This window comes from Labeo rohita, chromosome 20 (assembly GCF_022985175.1).
Source record: "Labeo rohita strain BAU-BD-2019 chromosome 20, IGBB_LRoh.1.0, whole genome shotgun sequence".
Classification (NCBI taxonomy): domain Eukaryota; kingdom Metazoa; phylum Chordata; class Actinopteri; order Cypriniformes; family Cyprinidae; genus Labeo; species Labeo rohita.
In genome coordinates this window covers 18,925,007-18,945,863 of record NC_066888.1, presented here as the reverse complement: position 1 = coordinate 18,945,863, position 20,857 = coordinate 18,925,007, and the positions used below count along the sequence as shown (strand labels likewise).

The following is a 20,857-nucleotide window of genomic DNA, read 5'->3' as shown; positions in this document are numbered from 1 at the left end:
CTTGCATGTTTATCCTGAGCTGGTCATTGGACCCTTTGCATTTCTGGAGCATCCAGGCAGACCCCAGTGACCATGCTCAGGCCACTATGTCATCCCAACAAGTGTTTCTCAGCTGAGGCCCAGTGGACGTCCAGGATCCAAACAGTGCACCTGATCCAAGTAAAGTCACATAGCTGTAGTTTCTTTTTCAGTTTTAAGATTGGATTTAAAGTGGCTTCACAGGCCTGAACAGAGAGACACTGATCTTGATTACATTTAAGTGTGTCTTTGTGTAAAACAACTGCATGTCTTTAAATCCAGAGCTTCTTGCTGCAAGATCAGGAAACAAACGATTGGAGTCATAATGCTGAAAATGACTGGAATGAAACTAAATTGCATAAAGTGTCAAATGTGTTTGTTTCATATGTTTATTGTCGTAGCCAGGAGCACAGCTTTTAGTGTTTTAAGGAGGTTTTTGGTGTGTGATGATGAAATGGTTTGATTTGTAACACTGTAGTGTTAGGGCTGGCACTATTTAGAATTGAAAATGTATCTCCTAAATTTGACCTGAAATGGATAGCTTACCCAAAAATGAAAATTCTGTCATTAATTACTTACCCTCATGTCATTCCAAACCCGTAAGACCTTTGTTCATCTTCAGAACACAAATTAACTTAGTTTTAATGAAATTCAAGAGCTTTAAGTAGAATTGAATGAGTTTTTTAGTATAAATTACCCATAAACAAGTCACCATACATGTAACGCATGAGATATTTACAGAAACATTAGAGAATGATCATTTTAATGTATGCTTTATTTTCCAGACTGCTGTAATTTATTTCTTCAAGCAGTTGACAAGACTTAGAAGTGATCTGCTATTAATATTTTGTTGTTGTGTTGAATTTATCTGAATTGCAATTCAGTAATTTCCTTTACTTGCCAGTTCCGGTTCATCATCCTATGGGACATGGACAACTGAATTTAAATGTACATTTAATTGAAAAGGAGACAATTCTTACATTCTGAATTTAGCCCAGCCCTGGTAATAAGGTGGATGAGCATGGTTTGAGTGAAAGGGTGATTGCAGTGGCAGATTGTGTTTTGGTTTATAAACAAATTTAAATGACAACTGTCATAGAAACCAAGGTATATAAAATTAGACTTCTGATTATGAATACAGAGTTAGAGAGAAAACGAAATCTGGTGATCAACAGATTGTGGGAAATGCTGTTTTATAACTTCAGTGGCTCTTCCTGCAGAAAACTCCCATGACTGTGGTAGAGGAAGAAGAGGAAGAAGAAGCTGAAGTTCAGCCAGATCCTCTTCATCAGCTCATCCTCCACTTTAGTCATAATGCACTGACAGAGAGAAGGTGATGATTTCATGTATACGTCAATAGGAGTAAATACTTACTCAGTAATAACCAAGCAACTGACTCTTTTTCTTTTCTTTTTTTTTTTTTTTAGTTTCCTAGAAGAGGATCCTCTCTACATTGCATATGCTGACATGATGGCAAAGGTCAGTGTTGTATTTAATCAAATTAATCCTTGATTTATATTAATCCTTCTTAATTTGTATTGTGAATTTTTTAAAGAGTTTCAATTAAATCAGTATTTTAATTTACAGAGCTGCGCTGAGAATGAGGAAGAAGAAGAAGAGGAGGGAAAAGAAAAAACTTTTGAGGTATTAAATTCTCAATTGTTCATGTCTTCTTTCTTCAGTCTTCTTTCTCCATGTAGTAGACTTAAATGGGAGCCAACAGACTGAACATGATCCCAGCCACTAAATAAGGGTCTTATCTAGTGAAATGATCTGACATTTTCTAAAAAAAAACAAAAAAAAAAAAAAATTATATACTTTTTAATCACAAATGCTCGTCTTGCACCAGCTCTGCGATGCGCATTTGCAACTTTGCGTTACGCGATCACGCGTAGTTAATTTTTCGTCCAACATTGTTGTTTTACCCTTTTTTGTAAAGGCTTACCCTTTTTTTGCACGTTTGCTTTGTAAACACTAATTTAATAGACTGTACGCAGTAAATTTCAACACTTTCGTCATCTCATAGGAAAAAGAAATGGAGAAGCAGAAGATTTTGTACCAGCAGGCCAGACTTCACGCCCGAGGGGCTGCTGAGATGGTGCTACAGATGATCAGTGCCAGTAAAGGTACACATCTCTATTTCTGCCTGCCATTGCTTTCTCTAAAATATTCATTGAATTTCCTAAAGCAGCATTTATTTGACTGCAGGCCGACTTGGTCCCATGGTGACTGGCACCCTTAAACTGGGAATTTCTATCCTAAATGGAGGCAACGTTCTTGTCCAGCAGGTAAAGAACTTGACTGGGCAAATGTTAGTTTTGTATCACAGAGGATACTAAGCTCAGAAAATGTGTTAATGCTTTATATTTCTTTAGAAAATGCTGGATTATTTGAAGGATAAACGAGATGCGGGCTTCTTTAAAAGTTTATCTGGACTAATGATGTCTTGCAGGTGGGTGTGAACATAGTCTTGTGCTTATTATCCATTTTGCCCTACAGTAATTATTAATTTTGACTTTGTATCTCTGGTAGTGTGCTGGATTTAAATGCATTTGAAAGGCAAAATAAGGCAGAGAGTCTTGGAATGGTGACTGAAGAGGGGTCAAGTAAGCCAATAAGATTTTTCTTTTCTATCTGCATTTTTACTGTGATTAGTTAATGTATTAGAAAACAAAATCTCTCCTGCCTTTATACTACAAAACAAAGACACATTTTTGTGCGTGTATACTGTATATGTGGGGTATATATCTTTTTAGTACTGTACGGCATTGTCAGTGGTATCAGTTCTGGTGCTTCCTTTGGCTAGCTGTTAAATGCTGCACCCTGATAACTTATGTGTTAATGTGTGTACGTACGTGGATTCACTGCAACAGTTGAAGTTGCAGTATTCTTCTCATGCAATGTCAAATGTCTATGGGATGCCATTAACATTAAATGTTTTATTGTCCAGTAATTAAAGGGCTTCATCTTCAAAGGTGAAATGAAGGACCACAGTTGTGTGATTATGCTATGCACAACAACTTTAGACAAAGCAATACAATAATTAGGGCACATGAATATGTAAATATTGTTGCTAAAGGTTTTTCTGACAGGGCTGAGGTAAAGGGTTTTAGGGTTTTTTTTATTGTTTGGTTTGCTTGATTTAGCCCAAAATAATAATAAATAATAATTTTGATAAATTTCTGAAAATTCTAAAATTTCTGACAAAGCTGAGATGAGCTTTTTTCGAAACTTTTGGTTTGCCCGATTCACCCCAAATGATAAAAAAAAATAAAAATAAAAATAAAGAAATAAAAAATAAATTCTAGATAAGTTCCCCTGCATACTGTAGTCTGTCCAGATGTTTTATTTTAATGTTTTTTTCCCCACTTTTCATTATTCTGATTATTCATATTATAACACAGTAATGAGAATTATCGTATCCATTTTTTAAATTCAAATTAAATTAGAGTGGAACAAAAACTTCAATGTATAATCAAAAAAAAGAATTTAAGTAATTTAATTTTAGCCTTATTTTAATGAGAAAGTATTTTAATATGACTTTATATGTGTGTTGGGGAAAGTTACTTACAAAAGTAATGCGTTACAATATTGCGTTACTCCATACAAAAGTAACTAATTGCGTTACTTAGTTACTTTTTATGGAAAGTAATGCATTACGTTATCTTTTTGTCCACCTGGGCTGGGCTTGCTTATTTATTTTTAATAACAGAAAACTCAGATATTTTCTTGTTAATTTAAAAGTAATGTTACTTGAAAAAAAGTAATCTGATTACATAACTTGCCTTACTTGTAGTGGGTTACCCCCAACACTGTTTATATAAAATTTAATTTCTGATGTTTTACTCTTTTGATTTTGGGGTAAAATATAACCCAGAATTTTTTTTTGAAAGGCTTCACTGTACAAAAAAATTATTTGAAAAAGTTGTTTCAACATAAGATAATTTGTTACCCCACTGCCTTAAAATTTTTAGTTCAGTCAGCTTGAAATTTTAAGTTACTTAATGGTAATTAAAGTGACAACTTGAATATTTTAGTTGACAAAACATTTAAAGTCAACAGGGTAACATAACAAATTATTTTAAGTTGAAACAACTATTTTTTTTTTTTTACAGTGTTGGTGAGTTTGACCTAATAGATTTTATTTATATTGCTGAATTTGGTGGATCAGATATGATATAAAAGGCAACAGACATCAAGTATGATACAGAACGTGACTCAAACCACTGCACTGGAAATAATACTAACACCTTGTTTAACTACTGATTTTTTAGGATGACCCTATACTCACAACTGACGTATATGTGTTACATAGTATGTGTTCCAGCTTTAATTTCATTGGGTTGCATCTAAATAAAAAGCAGAGGTCTTACATTCCACAAAACACGTCTGTCTACATCTGTAACTGCATGTCCATCCTCTCACTAAAAGTTCAGTGACTCTTCTTATTTCTTTCTGAAATTCAGTCTTTCCCCATTTGCTTATGTCTGCTCTCTTTGTTTGTTTTCCATCATTTTATACTGGATTGCAGTCAACGTGAGCGAGCGGGGTAAATATAGTTGAGCTACTCATTTCGCAATGCTGTACCCTGGCACCCCGGCACGAAACTTTTCCCTTTCCCCTGCTACTGGTGATATGAATGCACTACTTACTTCAGCGCTGGCTGGTAGAGACTAATGCATGCTGACACAGAATTAAGACAGAACCAAGACTAAAGCCAGGCTCATTTACCTCAACTAACTTTACTAAACTAGTTCACTAAATGGGAACATTTTGTCTTCCATGTGAACATTACGAATCATCTGTACTCATACAGTGTTGAAAAAAAAAAACAATACATGTTCAAAGAGGTGTACACTCAGCTAAAGATTAAACCACAGCTGCAAAATGAGCAAAAAGCTTTGCCATGCTGTGAATCTGGGGCTATTTCACAAAGCTGGTTTCTCACATGACTAACTTTCACAAGTATGACTTTGTGTACAATAGGATACAACAGTATTACTCTCAAGTGTTTCTGTACACCGTTCTTGTGAAAGTTACCTCGCTAACCCAGCTTCCTGAAATTTCTGTCATTTCTGTGTATTAATCGACAAGCTTTTCTTTTTCCAGTCAGTTCTTGGGATGCAGTTGCAAGCCTGCAATCTAAAGCTCTTCATCCTAAGTGAAGCAAGCTCCCAAAAAATGTGCTAGTCACTTGCTTGCTTGAGACTGGTGTAAATTTGTCATCTAGTTTAACTTTGAAAATATGGCCCAGAAATAATTGCAATTCTCTGTCATGTTTTAAGGTTCCAAAGTGCTACAAAATGATGACTTTACAAAGGATTTATTCAGGTTTTTGCAACTCCTATGTGAGGGGCACAATAATGGTAAGACTTCAGTTTTAAACTACAAAATAAATATTATGTTTTTGTTCATTATAATTATTACTACTAATAAAACATTTTTAGTTTGCACTAAAAGCAGTAATGACCCATTTTAGATATTGTTACTGTACCTCACATTTAATAAACTCAATACTTATTAGTGACTTGCAAGGCATTATGAATCAAGATTTAAGATTTCACAGAAAACTTCCTACTTTACTATGCTTCACTCCTTCTTTACTATTTACATTTTAAATTCCCTCAACAGATTTCCAAAACTTCTTGCGGACCCAAACTGGAAACACTACTACGGTCAACATCATTATTAGCACTGTGGACTACCTATTACGTCTACAGGTAACACAAACTAAATACATATGTAGATGTGTTATATAGCTTTGAATGCTCAGGAATTTGCTTAACTTCTCAACTTCAACTTTTCTCCACCAGGAATCTATAAGTGATTTCTACTGGTATTACTCTGGGAAAGATATCATGGATGAGGCTGGGCAACTTAACTTCTCCAAAGCTTTGGCAGTAGCCAAACAAATCTTTAACTCACTCACTGAGTACATTCAGGTAATGCATATACACTGTAAAAAATAAAAAAAAACACAATTTGTTGAGTCAGCTTAAAATAATTTGTTACCCTGCTTCAGTTCAGTCAACTAAAATAAGTCTAGTCAACTTGAAATGTTACGTTGTACTAAGTAACAACTTAGATATTTGTGTTTGCTAAACTTAACTGATGGGTAAGTAACCCAGCTGCCTTAAAATTTTAAGTTGATTCAAATCAGACATCTAAGTTGTCACTTAGTATAATTTAACATTTCAAGTTGAATAAACTTTTTTTGAATTGACTGAACTTAAAATTTTAAGGCATCCAGGTTACAAATTATTTTAAGTTGATTCAACAAATTGTTTTTTACAGTGTACTCTACACTACTGCACTTTATTAGAGTTCAGTGGATGTCTGTGCATTTCATAATACTGAAATAATAATCATAATTTTCTATTTTCAGGGCCCTTGTATTGGGAATCAGCAAAGTTTGGCACACAGCAGGTTGTGGGACGCAGTGGTTGGGTTCCTGCATGTTTTCGCAAACATGCAAATGAAACTGTCACAGGTAACCAGTCAGGGCACTGTTAGTGTAGCAGTTACCAAATATGATGCCTCTCTACACTGTATGTCATTTGTTTGTTTCAGGATTCTAGTCAAATCGAGTTATTGAAAGAGCTGATGGATTTACAGAAAGATATGGTGGTCATGATGTTATCTCTTCTGGAGGGTGAGAGTTATTTTTTCTTTCAAACATCATAATGGAACTAGTAAGAGACTAGTAATGGTTAAAGGATTAGTTCACTTCCAGAACAAAAATTCACAGATAATGTACTCACCCTGTTGTCATCCAAGAAGTTCATGTCTTTCTTTCTTCAGTCGTAAAGAAATTAATTTTTTTTGAGGAAAACATTTCAGGTATATCTCCATTATAGTGGACTTCTATGGCGCCCGCAAGTTTGAACTTCCAAAATGCAGTTTAAATGCAGCTTCAAAGGACTCTAAATGATCCCAGTGATCCTTTATCCTGCAAAACGATCGGTCATTTTCTAAAAAAAATAAAAATGTATTTACTTTTTAACCTCAAATCCTTGTCTTGTCTAGCTCTGCGTGTACTCTGTGCACTCCGGTTCAATACAGTTAGGTACATGTCATTGTCAAAATCAAAATCAGAAGTACCATCCCAGTGTTTACAAAGTGAACGTGCAAAGAAGGTCAAACTCCCTATACAAAAAAAGGTAAAACAGCGATGTAGAACGATTTTGAAGTTGGAAGAGAAAATGAGATGGGAGTTTTTCGACTACCCTAACTGTCTTGAACAGGACTGCACAGAGAATGCATCACAGAGCTAGACAAGATGAGCATTTGAGGTTTAAAAGTATATAAATATGAAGTTTTTTTTTAGAAAATGACAGATCGCTTTGCTAGATGAAACATTTACTCCTCGTCTGGGATCATTTAGAGCCCTTGAAGCTGCATTGAAACTGCATTTTAGAATTTCAAACTTGTGGGTACCATAGAAGTCCACTATAATGTAGATAATTCCTGAAATGTTTTTCTCAAACATAATTTCTTTACAACTGAAGAAAGAAAAGACATGATCATCTTGGATGACAACTGGGTGAGTACATTATCTGTAAATTTTTGGTCTGGAAGTGAACTACTCTTTTAAAGGAGTAAATAAAAATGTCCTGATTATTTAATTACCCCCATGTCATTCAAGATGTTCATGCCTTTCTTTCTTCAGTCAAAAATTTTTTGAGGAAAATTCCAGGATTTTTTCCCCATATAGTGGACTTCAATGGTGGCCAGTGAGTTGAAGGTCCAAACTGCAGTTTCAGTGCAGCTTCAAAGGGCACTACACAATCCCAGCCAAAGATTAAGGGTCTTATCTAGCAAAATGATCAGTCATTTTCTAAAAAATGTAAAATTTATATACTTTTTAAACACAAATGCTTGTCTTGTACTAGCTCTGCAATGTGCCTACGCATCTTCACACATTACATAATCATCGAGGTGGGGTAGGGTAAACAAACTCCATTTCATTTTTACCTCCATCTGACATGTTGTTGTTTTACTATTTTTTCAAAAGGCATTTGACTTTCTTTGCCCGTTCACTTTGTAAACACTGGGTTGGTACTTCTGTATTGCTTAACCTTTCCAACGTGATTACATAATGCATGGAGTCAAGCTAGTGCAAGACGAGCATTTGTGGTTAAAAACTATCAAAATCAAAACATTTTTTAGAAATTGACTGATCGTTTCACTAGATAAGACCCTTATTCCTTGGCTGGGGTCATGTAGAGCCCTTTGAAGCTGCATTGAAATTGCAGTTTAGACCTTCAATCCATTGAAGTCCACTATATGGAGAAAAATCCTGGAATGTTTTCCTCAAAAACCTTCATTTCTTTTGGACTGATGAAAGAAAAACATGAATATGTGAGTAAATTATTATCTAATCCTTTAATGCATCAACTGTATGTTACAGGTAATGTGGTGAATGGAACTATCGGCAAGCAGATGGTTGACACATTAGTGGAGTCCTCCAACAATGTGGAAATGATCCTCAAGTTCTTCGACATGTTCCTTAAACTGAAGGACCTCACTACATCTGATAACTTTAAGGAGTACGACCCAGATTTCAAAGGCGTTATATCCAAGAAGGAGTTCCAGAAGTCTATGGATAGCCAAAAGCAATACACACAGTCTGAGATCGAGTTTCTCCTCTCCTGTGTGGAGGCAGATGAAAATGACATGTTCAACTACAAGGAGTTTGTGGAACGTTTCCATGAACCAGCTAAGGACATTGGCTTCAATGTAGCTGTGCTTCTCACGAACCTATCAGAACACATGCCTCACGACTCACGCTTGTCCACCTTCTTAGACCTGGCAGAAAGCGTTCTTAGTTACTTTGAGCCATACCTAGGTCGTATTGAGATCATGGGGGGTGCCAAGAGGATTGAGAGGGTTTACTTTGAGATCAGCGAGTCTAGTAGAACCCAGTGGGAGAAACCTCAGGTCAAAGAGTCCAAACGCCAATTCATCTTCGATGTGGTCAACGAAGGCGGTGAGAGTGAGAAGATGGAGTTATTTGTGAACTTCTGTGAGGACACCATCTTTGAGATGCAGTTGGCCTCTCAGATCTCTGAGCCAGACACCCAAGAGCGACCTGAGGAGGACGAAGACGAGGAGTTGCACAGTCTGCTCGAAGGATTCTCTGAGGAGGAAGACACATCTCTCGAGTCCGCCTCGGCCTTCACCGCAGCCTGTGCTTCTGTCAAGAAGAGCATGTCTAATTTCCGTAAAATGCTGACGTTTAAGAATATGAGAAAGCAGTTTAAGAAATTCAGGAAGCTGACTATCAGGGAAATGATCACAGGGTTCTTCTCCTTCTTCTGGATGCTCTTCACCGGGTTCTTCAAAGGCATTTTCGGGATCATCTTCGGGTTCTTTCATATTATTTGGTCCTCCATGTTTGGAGGTGGTCTTGTGGAGGGTGCTAAAAACATGAAAGTGACTGATATCTTGGGTAACATGCCTGATCCAACACAGTTCGGGATCCATGGTGATGTAATGGAAGCAGAAAAAAATGAAAGCAGTGAGTTGGTGGTGTCGGCAGATATGGTGCAGATGACCGGTGCTGCTGCTGAGAAGCTGGATTCGGATATGATAATGGATCTACTTAATCCAGCTGTGAAGAAGGAGGGGAAGCATGGGGCAGAACCTGGTCTGGGTGATGTCTGTGAAGTCCTGACAGAGTCTAGCACCCCAGTTGAGAAAAAGAAGAGCCAGGTATCTACAGACCTTAGTCTGTGTAGACATCATATTGAAATTCATCTGAATAAAAATGAGGTTGTGAGGGATAGACTTGCAGTTTGATTTAAGGACCAAGAATTAATGTAATTTTCACAACTAATGCAATTATTTTATGGAGTGTTTATGAAAGTGATCTTAGTTTTCACCTAGTTTTCATCTTTCTCAAAATATAAATATGATACTTTTCTCACTAAGGTCTATTATTCTAGGATTTGAATGAAATGTGATATACTGCAGTGTTTCATGCCATTTGTGTATCTGAGAAAGTATTTTGTTTTTTACTACACAGAAAGTAACAACAGAGAAGCCAGAATCCGAGCCAGAGAAAGCTGAGTAAGTTAACTAATTAGATGTTGCCTGTAGGGCTGTCACTGACGTTTATTTAAGTAATCAAGTAATCGTAAAATTATAATGAATGTTTTTGTGGTAATAAATAGAGATCTATGTCATATGTAATAGCAATGAGGGAATAATAATTAGTTCGAATAAAGTGTCAAAAGCAAGTAATCATATGGTTGTATTAAACTAAAACTGTCCATCAAATGCACCACTTCCGGTATTTTGTCGGTTATTCGAAACCGGCAAATTCGATTCGAATTGAATGAAGGAATCATGGCAGCCCTAGTTGCCTGTTCATTTTTTGTAAAATTGTTCTGACAGAGCAATGTTTTTTAGCACTGAGAATCAGGAGAAAGAAGACAAGGCTAAAGAGGAAACACCCGAGGAACCAGCAGCAGCAAAACCAGCTCCAAAAACCAAACGTGGCTCATCAAAGGAAGAAGCTCCAGCATTCATGGCCAGCTTCTTTGCAGGGCTTGAAGTCTACAAATCCAAAATGCTGGTAAGAAGAGCTTCAACCACATGTTTAGTTAAACTTTGTCCTGCAGGGAATGTTGTTTAAGGATTAGTTCACTTCCATAATGAAAATGTTCTGATAATTTACTTACCCCCATGTTCAAGATGTTCATGTCATTCTTTCTTCAGTCAAAAAGAAATTAAGGTTTTCGAGGAAAACATTCCAGGATTTTTCTCCATAAAGTGGACTTCAATGCGGATCAATGGGTTGAAGGTCCAAATTGCAGTTTCAGTGCAGCTTTAAAGAGCTCCACGTGATCCCAGTCAAGAAATAAGGGTATTATTTAACAAAACAATCTGTTACTTTTCAAAAAAAAAAAAAAATTTTTATTATATTCTTCTTAACCACAAATGCTTGTCTTGTACTAGCTGTGCAATGTGCATCTACGTGGTTAGTTCTTTGTATGTCTTGTCCCGTTCAAAGGTAGGGCAAAAAACTCATTAATTTTGCCCTGCAACTTCAAAATAGTTCAATATCATTGTTTTACTTTTTTGCAATTTGACTTTCTTTGCACATTCGCTTCATAAACAGTGGGTCGGTACTTCTGCCTACATCACTCGTGCGTGACTACGTAATGCATTAAGTCGAGCCAGTGCAAGATGAGCATTTGTGGTTAAAAAGTAAATTTAGTTTAGAAAATGACCAATCGTTTCGGTACATAAGACCCTTATTACTTGGCTGGGATTGTGTAGAGCCTTTTGAAGCTGCGTTGAAACTGCAATTTGGACCTTCAACCCATTGATCCCCATTGAAATCCACTATATGGAGAAAAATCCTGGAATGTTTTCCTCAAAACCCTTCATTTTTTTTTCAACTGAATAAAAAAAAAAGACATGAACATCTTGGATGACATCGGGGTGAGTAAATTATCAGGAAACTTTTATTTTGGAAGTGAACTAATCCTTTAAGTGGCAAAGATGAAACATTAACATTTACTTCTTCTTTGTAGAACTACCTGGCTCGCAATTTCTACAACCTTCGTCTTCTGGCTTTGTTTGTGGCCTTCGCCATTAACTTCATCCTGCTCTTCTACAAGGTGTTTTGCAGAGAACTTTTCTATTACCTTTAAATGTGCTTGTGAATGTGAAGTTGACATTGAATTATCAGTATTTCATAAACATTTTGAATCACCTATTTGGTCATTTATTTACACGTTTGAATGTTGCTGCTCTCTAAAGGTGACTGGAGATTTCGACGATGAGGAAGAGGAGGAAGGATCCTGGGGTGGTGAAGAGGAGGAAGGCGATGAAGATGATGAAGGAATGGAGTACTTCATTCTTCAGGAGAGCACTGGCTACATGGCACCCACGTTGACGTTCTTAGCTGTACTACACACGATCATCTCCTTACTCTGTGTTGTTGGATACTACTGTCTCAAGGTTTATCCCGATTCCTCTCATTTGGTTACATTAAGAATATGTCAAAGCCAGATGCTGCACAACAGTGTGGATGTAACATTGTTTTCTCCTCACTGTAGGTTCCTTTAGTCGTGTTCAAGAGAGAGAAGGAGATTGCCAGGAAGCTTGAGTTTGATGGTTTGTATATTACAGAGCAGCCGTCTGACGATGACATCAAAGGACAGTGGGATCGTTTGGTCATTGCAACTCCGTAAGAAACACTTTAAATACTTAAAGGGATAGTTCACCCAAAAATGAAAATTCTGTCATTAATTACTCACCTTCATTTCGTTCCAAACCCGTAAGACCCTTGTTCATTTTCAGAACACAAATTAAGATATTTTTGATGAAATCTGAGAGCTTTCTGACCCTGCATAGACAGCAAGGCAACTGGAACATTCAAGCCCCAGAGACGTAGTAAAGACATTGTTAAAATAGTCAGTGTTAGGCATGTTACTTTTAAAAAGTGATTAGTTATAGTTACTAGTTCCTTCTCACAAATAGTAACTGAGTTACATCACACTGACAGAGGCCGCTCCCACGATAGTTGATTGACATGAGCGTCTTACCTCAGATCAGCTGTAACAGTCCGACCTCCATTGTTTCGAAGCTGGAGCAGGGATGTAAGTTAGACAAGATTGAGGTGTCCTGTTGCTGGATGTAATAATGAACATAGTGGTCGTCATTTACTCCCTGAGGCGCTGAAGATGCAGTGGATTACGTTTGTTTGTGAAGGGAATGTTCATCCCGATCTACATAAATGCGTCTACATTCACGCAAATAATTTGTGATCCAGCTTCACTTACAGCAGAAGTGAGTATAAGTTTTTTAATGAATCTCTGCAGTCACCTTTCCTAATAATGTGCTAGTTAGCAAGTTTTGCAGCTAAACACGCTAAATGCGGCTAAAGTAAACAATGTCTCCCAGCACAGCTGGTCACTCCACAGAGAGAAGAGAGGGGCGGGGCGAGCAGAGCTCATTTGCATTTAAAGGAACAATCCCTCAGAATGAGATGATTTTTGCAGAGCTCATTTTGACAAGGTAAAAAGGGTGTTTTTTACACAACCATTGAGAATTTTTAACCAAAATATATTATAGACTTTTCATTAAGAACCTAAAGAATCATATCAACTTGGGCATCCGGAAAATGGGCATCCGATGACACCTTTAAAAAAAAGTTCCAATATGTCAAATAACTTGGATGCCCCCAATATTAAATATGTTAAATGAATAAAATTTAAATTAAATGAATGAAATTTTTAGTTGGCTCACCAGACTAATATTAAATATCTGCAGATTTTTTTAAATATCAGACACTTAGCATCAGTCAGTCAAGCAGTGTAATATGACATGGTAATTTAGCATTAAACTTTAGAACATTAATAATTAGAATAACCATGTATGAATACACATTTGTCAAGTTTACTGAACTTAGGACTCGTGGTGGTGCTTAAGATAATGTTTGTAATTCAGTGTTTCTATTTAAAAAATTATAGTAACGACACATTTTATTGTCAGTAATGGTAACGGCGTTGTAAGGGGGGGAAACAGTAATTCGTTTGATTACTCGTTACTGAAAAAAATAACGCCTTTAGTAACGCCGTTTATTTATAACACCATTATTCCCATCACTGAAAATAGTCCATGTGACATCAGTGGTTCAACCTTAATTTTATGAAGTTACAAGATTACTTTTTGTGTGCAAAAAAAAAAAAAGACATTATTTAACCACTTCTTCTCTTCCATTTCGAGAACAAGTTCCGAAGTCTGACACGGAAGAGAAGAAATGGTTGAATAAAGTCATTATTTTTGTTTTGGATTATTGGACTATTTTATCAATGTCCTTTCTATTTTTCTGGGCCTTGAATGTATTAGCTGTCTATTGTTGCTGTCTAAAGCTTATGGATTTCATCAAAAATATGTTAATTTGTGTTCTGAAGATGAACAAAGGTCTTACGGGTTTGGAATGACATGAGGGTGAGTAATTAATGGCCGAATTTACATTTTTGGGTGAACTATCCCTTTAAGTAATTGATAAATCAAAACATCAGTCCTTCAGTCCTTTGAGTACTTAGAAACTTCCTTACCTGTCTTTCAGGTCCTTCCCTAACAATTACTGGGACAAATTTGTTAAGAGGAAGGTAAGCAGAATCACAAAACTTGATGGTGCTTGTATTCACTGGACTGTTTGCATATTCAATTTCTACTGTCCTCGGTAGGTCATCAATAAATATGGTGATCTGTACGGGGCAGAGCGCATTGCTGAACTCCTGGGTCTGGACAAGAGCGCTCTGGACTTTGATCCCACTGAAGAGGCTGTGGTGAAGGAAGCCTCCCTGCTATCCTGGTGAGCTGACGGGACCTAAAACATTTGGTTTGAAAGAGCGTGTTAAAGGATTCATTCATGTTTTGGTTTTAATTGCAGGTTGAGCTCAATTGATACCAAGTACCACATCTGGAAAATGGGTGTGGTGTTGACAGACAATGTAAGTATGGCTCCGATTTAAAAACACTGAAATGTGATGTATCAGGACAATAACGTTTTGTCTCATTTCTTCATCTCTAGTCTTACCTCTACCTGATCTGGTACACCACCATGTCTATTCTGGGACATTACAATAACTTCTTCTTTGCCGCTCATTTGCTGGACATTGCCATGGGCTTTAAGACCTTGAGGACTATCCTCTCTTCTGTGACTCACAATGGCAAACAGGTAAGTCTCATCCAGCAGGGGGTGACTGTAGTACAGCTTTACACCAAGATACTTCTGATCTGATGAAATTACCTCCTTCTTCTGAACAGCTGGTGTTGACCGTGGGCCTCCTGGCGGTTGTGGTCTACCTATACACCGTGGTGGCTTTTAACTTCTTCCGCAAGTTCTACAACAAGAGCGAGGATGAGGACGCACCTGACATGAAGTGTGATGATATGATGACTGTGAGTTTAGCTTTTCATTTTGAACAGATCCTTGAAAGACATTTAGTGTTGTTTTGTTCAGCTGGTTGATTTTAGACTTATCCTGACTATAGGCATGGTAATAGACTATTGGCACAAATGCTACGTTTTTCACTTGTCAATGCAGAAATGCAGTATTTACTGTCAGGAATTCATAATTTATTCAGTTAGATAATGTGTCAGGGCATATCAAATGCTTATGTGACAAATGCTTCCAATATTGACAGGATTTTTTTTTATTTAATTAGAATACATTTATTGCATTTATTTTTGGTCATCAGAATTCACAATCCGGAATTAATAATTTATTCAGTTAGATAATGCATCAGGTCATATCAAATGCTGATGTGACATAAATTCTTCTGGATTTTCTTTTCTTCTTTTAATTAGAATAGAGTTTATTTTTACTTACTTATTATGTCCTTTGGTCATCAAAAATACTGTTGATTTCATTTTAACAATTAAGAAATGGGAATATTTTAAAAAAATTTTAAGGAAATATTAAGAGCGCCTTTAAAGCTTGATTTTTTTAATTTTTACTTTATATTTTATTATTTAATATGCATATGTATCATGTCAGGTCATATCAAATGCTTATGTGACATGCTTCTGATATTGACTGAATTATTATTTTTTTTCATTTAATTAGAATAGTTTATTTTTATTTTTTAAACATTTTTTGGTCATAAAAAATACTATATTTTAATGCAAAAATTGACTACTGTAAGGAAATGTGACATAAATGCTTCTGATATTGACTGATTTTTTTTTTCCATTTAATTAGAATACAATTAATTTTTATTTATTTATTCATTTTCTAGTAATCAAAGACTATTCATTTCTTTTTAACACTTTTAAAAGAAAAGGGGAAATATTGAAATATTGAAAATATAGAAATAGTGCCTTTAATTTTTACATTTTTACTTTATATTTTATTATTTAATATTCATATGTATCATGTCAAGTCATATCAAATGCTTACATGAGATGCTTCTGATATTGACTGGATTTTTTTTTTTTTTTAAATTTAATTAGAATAACAGTTTATTTTTATTTCTTAAATTTTTTGATCATAAATATACTATGATTTTAATGCAGAAATTGACTATTAAATTGACTATGCATCTGGTCATATCAAATGCTTATTAGATGTAAATGCTTCTGATATTGGCTGGGTTTTTGTTTTTCATTTAATTAAAATACAATTAATTTTTATTTATTTATTCATTTTTTTAGTAATCACAAAGACTATTGATTTCTTTTTAACACTTAAAAGAAAAGGGGAAAATTTCCATTTTTATGGAAATATTGAAATAGTGCCTTTAAAGTTGATTTTCACATTTTTACTTTCGTATTTATTATTTAATATGCATATATGTAGTATTCAAAGGTTTGTGGTCTGTACATTTTTTTTTTTTAAAGAAATTAATACATTCAGCATTAAATTGATCAAAAGTGGCAGTAAAGACATTTATAAATAGAACGTATCATAGTTTCTACAAATTATTAAGCAGCACAGCTCCATTCAAAACTGATAAAAAAAAACCCCTTTTACTTAATTACCAGTTCAGCATATTGAAATGATTTTTGAAGGCTCATGTGACACTGAAAACTGGAGTAATGGCTGCTGAAAATTCAGCTTTGCCAGCACAGGAATAAACTACATTTAAAATATATTAAAATAGAAAAGTAATTTTATATTTTAGTACTATTATGAATATCTTTTTACTGTATTTTTGATCAAATAAATACAGCCTTGGTGAAAAAACATCTTACTAACCTCAAACTTTTGAACAGTATTGTGCATATAATGCCCAAACTGCTTTGCAAGATCATTAAAATCTAAAACGAATCCCATGCCTCCTCAGTGCTACCTGTTCCACATGTACGTGGGTGTGAGAGCTGGCGGTGGTATTGGTGATGAAATTGAGGACCCGGCCGGCGACCCGTATGAGCTCTACCGCATTCTGTTTGACATCACCTTCTTCTTCTTTGTCATCGTCATTCTGCTGGCCATCATTCAGGGTACCGCTGTATATTCTGCTGCTTTACATGCCCGATTGAACTCTTTATAATCAACATTGATCTTAAATAGCAACAAAGCTACCCAACCAATCATAATCTCACAGTCGATGCTTTGTACATTCAGAACACCAGCATAATAGTGAATGCTTTCATTTTCAAACCAGGTTTGATTATTGATGCCTTCGGTGAGTTGAGAGACCAGCAGGAGCAGGTGAAAGAGGACATGGAGGTGAGCACTGTCACACATCCTCCTGTGAGGTCTAAAAAGAACACAGTCCGTTCCTGTTTTAAAAAAAATTTATTTTTGGTGTAGACAAAATGCTTCATCTGTGGAATCGGGAATGACTACTTTGACACAACTCCGCACGGCTTTGAGACCCATACCTTACAAGAGCACAATCTGGCCAACTATTTGTGAGTAAACACTGTATATGACATACTGTAACTAACGTGCAAAGTAAGACAACCCTTTGCATTGTTATAATGCTTCCTTTATCGACTAAACACACCTAATATTCAAATCTTTTTTCTAACAGATTCTTCCTGATGTATCTTATCAACAAAGATGAGACTGAATACACTGGTCAGGTAATCTACTAATCCAATTAAAACTGGTGGCTTGTTTATAAAATCATGTGGAAGACCATTTCCGACACTGAATAAAAAATGTTATTGTGACTTCTCTCTTATAATTCTGATACAAACTTGCAATTCTAATTTTTTTCTCACAAATGCAAGTTTATATCTCGTAATTCTGACTTTTTTCCCCCCAGAAATGAGATATAAACTTACAATTCTGAGAAATTAAGTCAGAATTTTTTTTGTCATAATTTTGACTTTTTCTGCAAATGCAAGTTTATATCTCGCAATTCTGACTTTTTTCCCCTCATAATTCTGACTTCTTTTTTCCCAGAATTGAGATATAAACTTGCAGTTCTGAGAAATTAAGTTGCAAATGCAAGTTATTCCGTAATTCTGACTTTTTTCTCGCAAATGCAAGTTTATATCTCGCAATTCAGACTCCCAGAATTGATATAAACTTGCAGTTCTGAGAAATTGTCAAATTTTTTTCCTCTTCTCTCGCAATTCTGACTTTTTTCCCCCTCACGATTGTTTATATCTCAGTTTTTTCCTCACAATTCAAACTTGTTTTCCCAGAATTGATATAAACTCTCAATTCTGAGAAATTAAGTCAGAATTTTTTCTTGCAAATGCGAGTTATCTCGCAATTCTGACTTTTTTCCTCACAATTGTGTTCGTATCTCGCAGTTCTGACTTTCTCCCAAATGTTTTTATCTCACAATTCTGACTTTTTTGGGTTATCTCACAATTGACTTTTTTTCTTGCAAATGTGCATTTTATCTTGCAATTCTGACCTTTTTCTCACAAATGTGTTTTATCTCGCAATTCTGACTTTTTTCCTCACAACTGTGTTCGTATCTCGCAGTTCTGACTTTCTCACAAATGTTTTTATCTCACAATTCTTACTTTTTTGGGTTATCTCACAACTGACTTTTTTTCTTGCAAATGTGCATTTTTATCTTGCAATTCTGACCTTTTTCTCACAAATGTGTTTTATCTCGCAATTCTGACTTTTCTCACAAATGTGGGTTATCTCACAATTCTGACTTTTTTTCTCACGAATGTGAGTTTTTATCTTGCAGTTCTGACCTTTTTCTCACAAATGCAAGTACATCTTACAATTCTGACTTTTTTTTTCGCAATTGTAGTATATCTCGCAATTCTGACTTTTTTCTGAAAAAAAAGACCATGTTCTCAGAATTGCGAGTTTATAATTTACAATTCTGACTTTATAACTCGCAGTTGTGAGTTTATTTTTTATTCAGTGGCTGAAATGGGCTTATTTAAAATAAATAGGCACAACCTTTCAAATTTGTGGGGTTGGTAAGATTTTTTGCATTTTTCTGAAAGAATTCTCTTGTGCTCACCGAGGCTGCATATATTTCATCAAAAATACAGTAATATTGTGAAATATGAATACCACTCAACTGTTTTCTATTTTAATATATTTTAAAATGAAATGTATAGTTTTGCTCAAGCTTTGCTCAATGCAGAATATGCAAAATGTTATAACAAAATAGAGGGATCATTAAAATTGCGTTTTTTTTTTTTTAAAAAATTTATTTAGTACTGTCCTGAATAAGTGATTTCATGTAACAGACGCAATGTACCAAAACACAAAATAATAACTGAATAACTGAAATGATAAAAATGAATCAAGTTTACATACCCTTCAATCTTAATACTGTGTGTCATCATCTGGATGATCCATGACATGATTCAGGATAGTACTAAATATAAATGCTTAAAGTATGTAAACTTATGAGCCGAAGTGCCATTACTCCAGTCTTCAGTGTCACATGATCCTCCAGAAATGATTCTGATTTCCTGATTTGGTGCTCAAGAAACTTTTCCTAATGTTGAAAACATTCCTTGATATTTTTGTGAAAGGAAGATTTTTTCTGAAGATCCTTAGATGAATAGAATTCAAAAGAACAGCATTTATTTAAAATAAATGGTTGTTTTTGGTCAAATTATAAATGTCTTTACTGTAATGTTCAATCATTTTAATGCATCCTTGCTAAATAAAAGTATTTGTCCTTTAGGAAAAAATGCATGACCCCAGACTTGTAAATTTGTAGTGTACATTATTATATTTAATAAATTAAATCATCTAATTATCCTTCTATTCTAGGAGTCGTATGTTTGGAAGATGTATCAGGAGAGGTGCTGGGATTTCTTCCCTGCTGGAGACTGCTTCCGAAAGCAATACGAGGACCAGCTGGGCTAGAGGACATGTTGTCCTCAGTCCTAACATGAGAGAAGTCACACACTCCAACCTACACGAGCTCCTAAAATCCACACGGATCTTAGGACCTTGTATAAGTTAGACACAACATCCTAAACTAGCTCTCATCATATGCTGCTCACTAATTCATCCAATCAAAACCTCAATCGTTTCTACACCAGAAATGACAGCGACATACTGAGAACTCATTGTGATCAAGCCAAAAATGTGAACTCAAGTGCAACATTGAGAAAAGAAAAACAAAAAAGAAAAAGAAAAAAAAAAAAAGACATGTAGCACACATTGCCAAACTAAGACACAAAGCCATGTTTGATTTTTAAACAAACATGGGAAATGCCTCATTCGCTTAACTCACAAATGCACACAAACTTGTGAGATGAGATGTTAACATATGTATGTTTTTGATGTTGAATGAACGTCTACACAAATATGCACAAGAATACCTTCTTAGTATTCAACGAGTGCCAAACACAATTTATGCCTGTTTGATTTAAAAACAACAAAAAGACTATGAAGAATGTGCAATGCCTTCAAGGACGGTAATCTGACTAGCGATCATCTGCTTCAGTCCACTAGCTGTTTCTCACACAGAAAAGTGCCTTATGACAAGACTATGCAAACATTTTGTTCCTGCTCGTATGTTTTGCTAGTTTGCATTTTAGTTTAGACCGTCTCACCTGGATTAGTAGTTTTGTAGCTTTAGTTGACGTTTGTTCATGAGTAAAGATTACACAGCTTTTTTAATGTTTGGTTAAGGTTAAACAACTGAAATCGTGTCTGCCTGATCATCTATGAAGTACAGTTGCAAAACAATGGGAATCTACATTCGAGGACAAAAATGATATCATTTATTGAGCAGAAGTCAATACTGTAAACTGCTATTGTATGGCCATTTGTATGTATGTAGTAGCTTTGGTGATTTGCATTTGTTTTGAGCAGGGGGAATGAAAATAAAGTAGCTCATGCAATAAATCCCAGTTGGTCGTAGCTGCTTTTAATCTGAGTGATGGGTCTGAAAACTGTTGCACAGCATTACAT

The 20,857-nt window shown here is 35.4% G+C and overlaps 1 protein-coding gene across 2 annotated transcripts in view; it reads left to right on the top strand.

Moving 5' to 3' along the window:
* Positions 1–20,786, top strand: part of ryr3 (ryanodine receptor 3) — a 105,689-nt gene extending 84,903 nt beyond the window's left edge. For both annotated transcript variants that reach the window (XM_051139582.1, XM_051139581.1), the window contains 29 exons: positions 1,239–1,351; positions 1,446–1,497; positions 1,606–1,662; positions 2,045–2,144; positions 2,227–2,306; positions 2,394–2,470; positions 2,551–2,624; positions 4,550–4,567; positions 5,304–5,384; positions 5,650–5,738; positions 5,832–5,960; positions 6,404–6,508; positions 6,589–6,670; positions 8,429–9,732; positions 10,046–10,089; positions 10,432–10,597; positions 11,562–11,648; positions 11,791–11,991; positions 12,090–12,220; positions 14,108–14,150; positions 14,229–14,356; positions 14,435–14,495; positions 14,576–14,722; positions 14,812–14,946; positions 16,833–16,989; positions 17,154–17,218; positions 17,303–17,403; positions 17,526–17,577; positions 19,706–20,786. In XM_051139582.1, the coding sequence (XP_050995539.1) occupies positions 1,239–1,351; positions 1,446–1,497; positions 1,606–1,662; positions 2,045–2,144; positions 2,227–2,306; positions 2,394–2,470; positions 2,551–2,624; positions 4,550–4,567; positions 5,304–5,384; positions 5,650–5,738; positions 5,832–5,960; positions 6,404–6,508; positions 6,589–6,670; positions 8,429–9,732; positions 10,046–10,089; positions 10,432–10,597; positions 11,562–11,648; positions 11,791–11,991; positions 12,090–12,220; positions 14,108–14,150; positions 14,229–14,356; positions 14,435–14,495; positions 14,576–14,722; positions 14,812–14,946; positions 16,833–16,989; positions 17,154–17,218; positions 17,303–17,403; positions 17,526–17,577; positions 19,706–19,801 (3,975 nt within the window). In that variant the 3' untranslated portion in view covers positions 19,802–20,786. The remainder of the gene's footprint in view (positions 1–1,238; positions 1,352–1,445; positions 1,498–1,605; positions 1,663–2,044; positions 2,145–2,226; positions 2,307–2,393; positions 2,471–2,550; positions 2,625–4,549; positions 4,568–5,303; positions 5,385–5,649; positions 5,739–5,831; positions 5,961–6,403; positions 6,509–6,588; positions 6,671–8,428; positions 9,733–10,045; positions 10,090–10,431; positions 10,598–11,561; positions 11,649–11,790; positions 11,992–12,089; positions 12,221–14,107; positions 14,151–14,228; positions 14,357–14,434; positions 14,496–14,575; positions 14,723–14,811; positions 14,947–16,832; positions 16,990–17,153; positions 17,219–17,302; positions 17,404–17,525; positions 17,578–19,705) is intronic.
* The last annotated feature ends 71 nt before the right edge of the window (positions 20,787–20,857 follow it).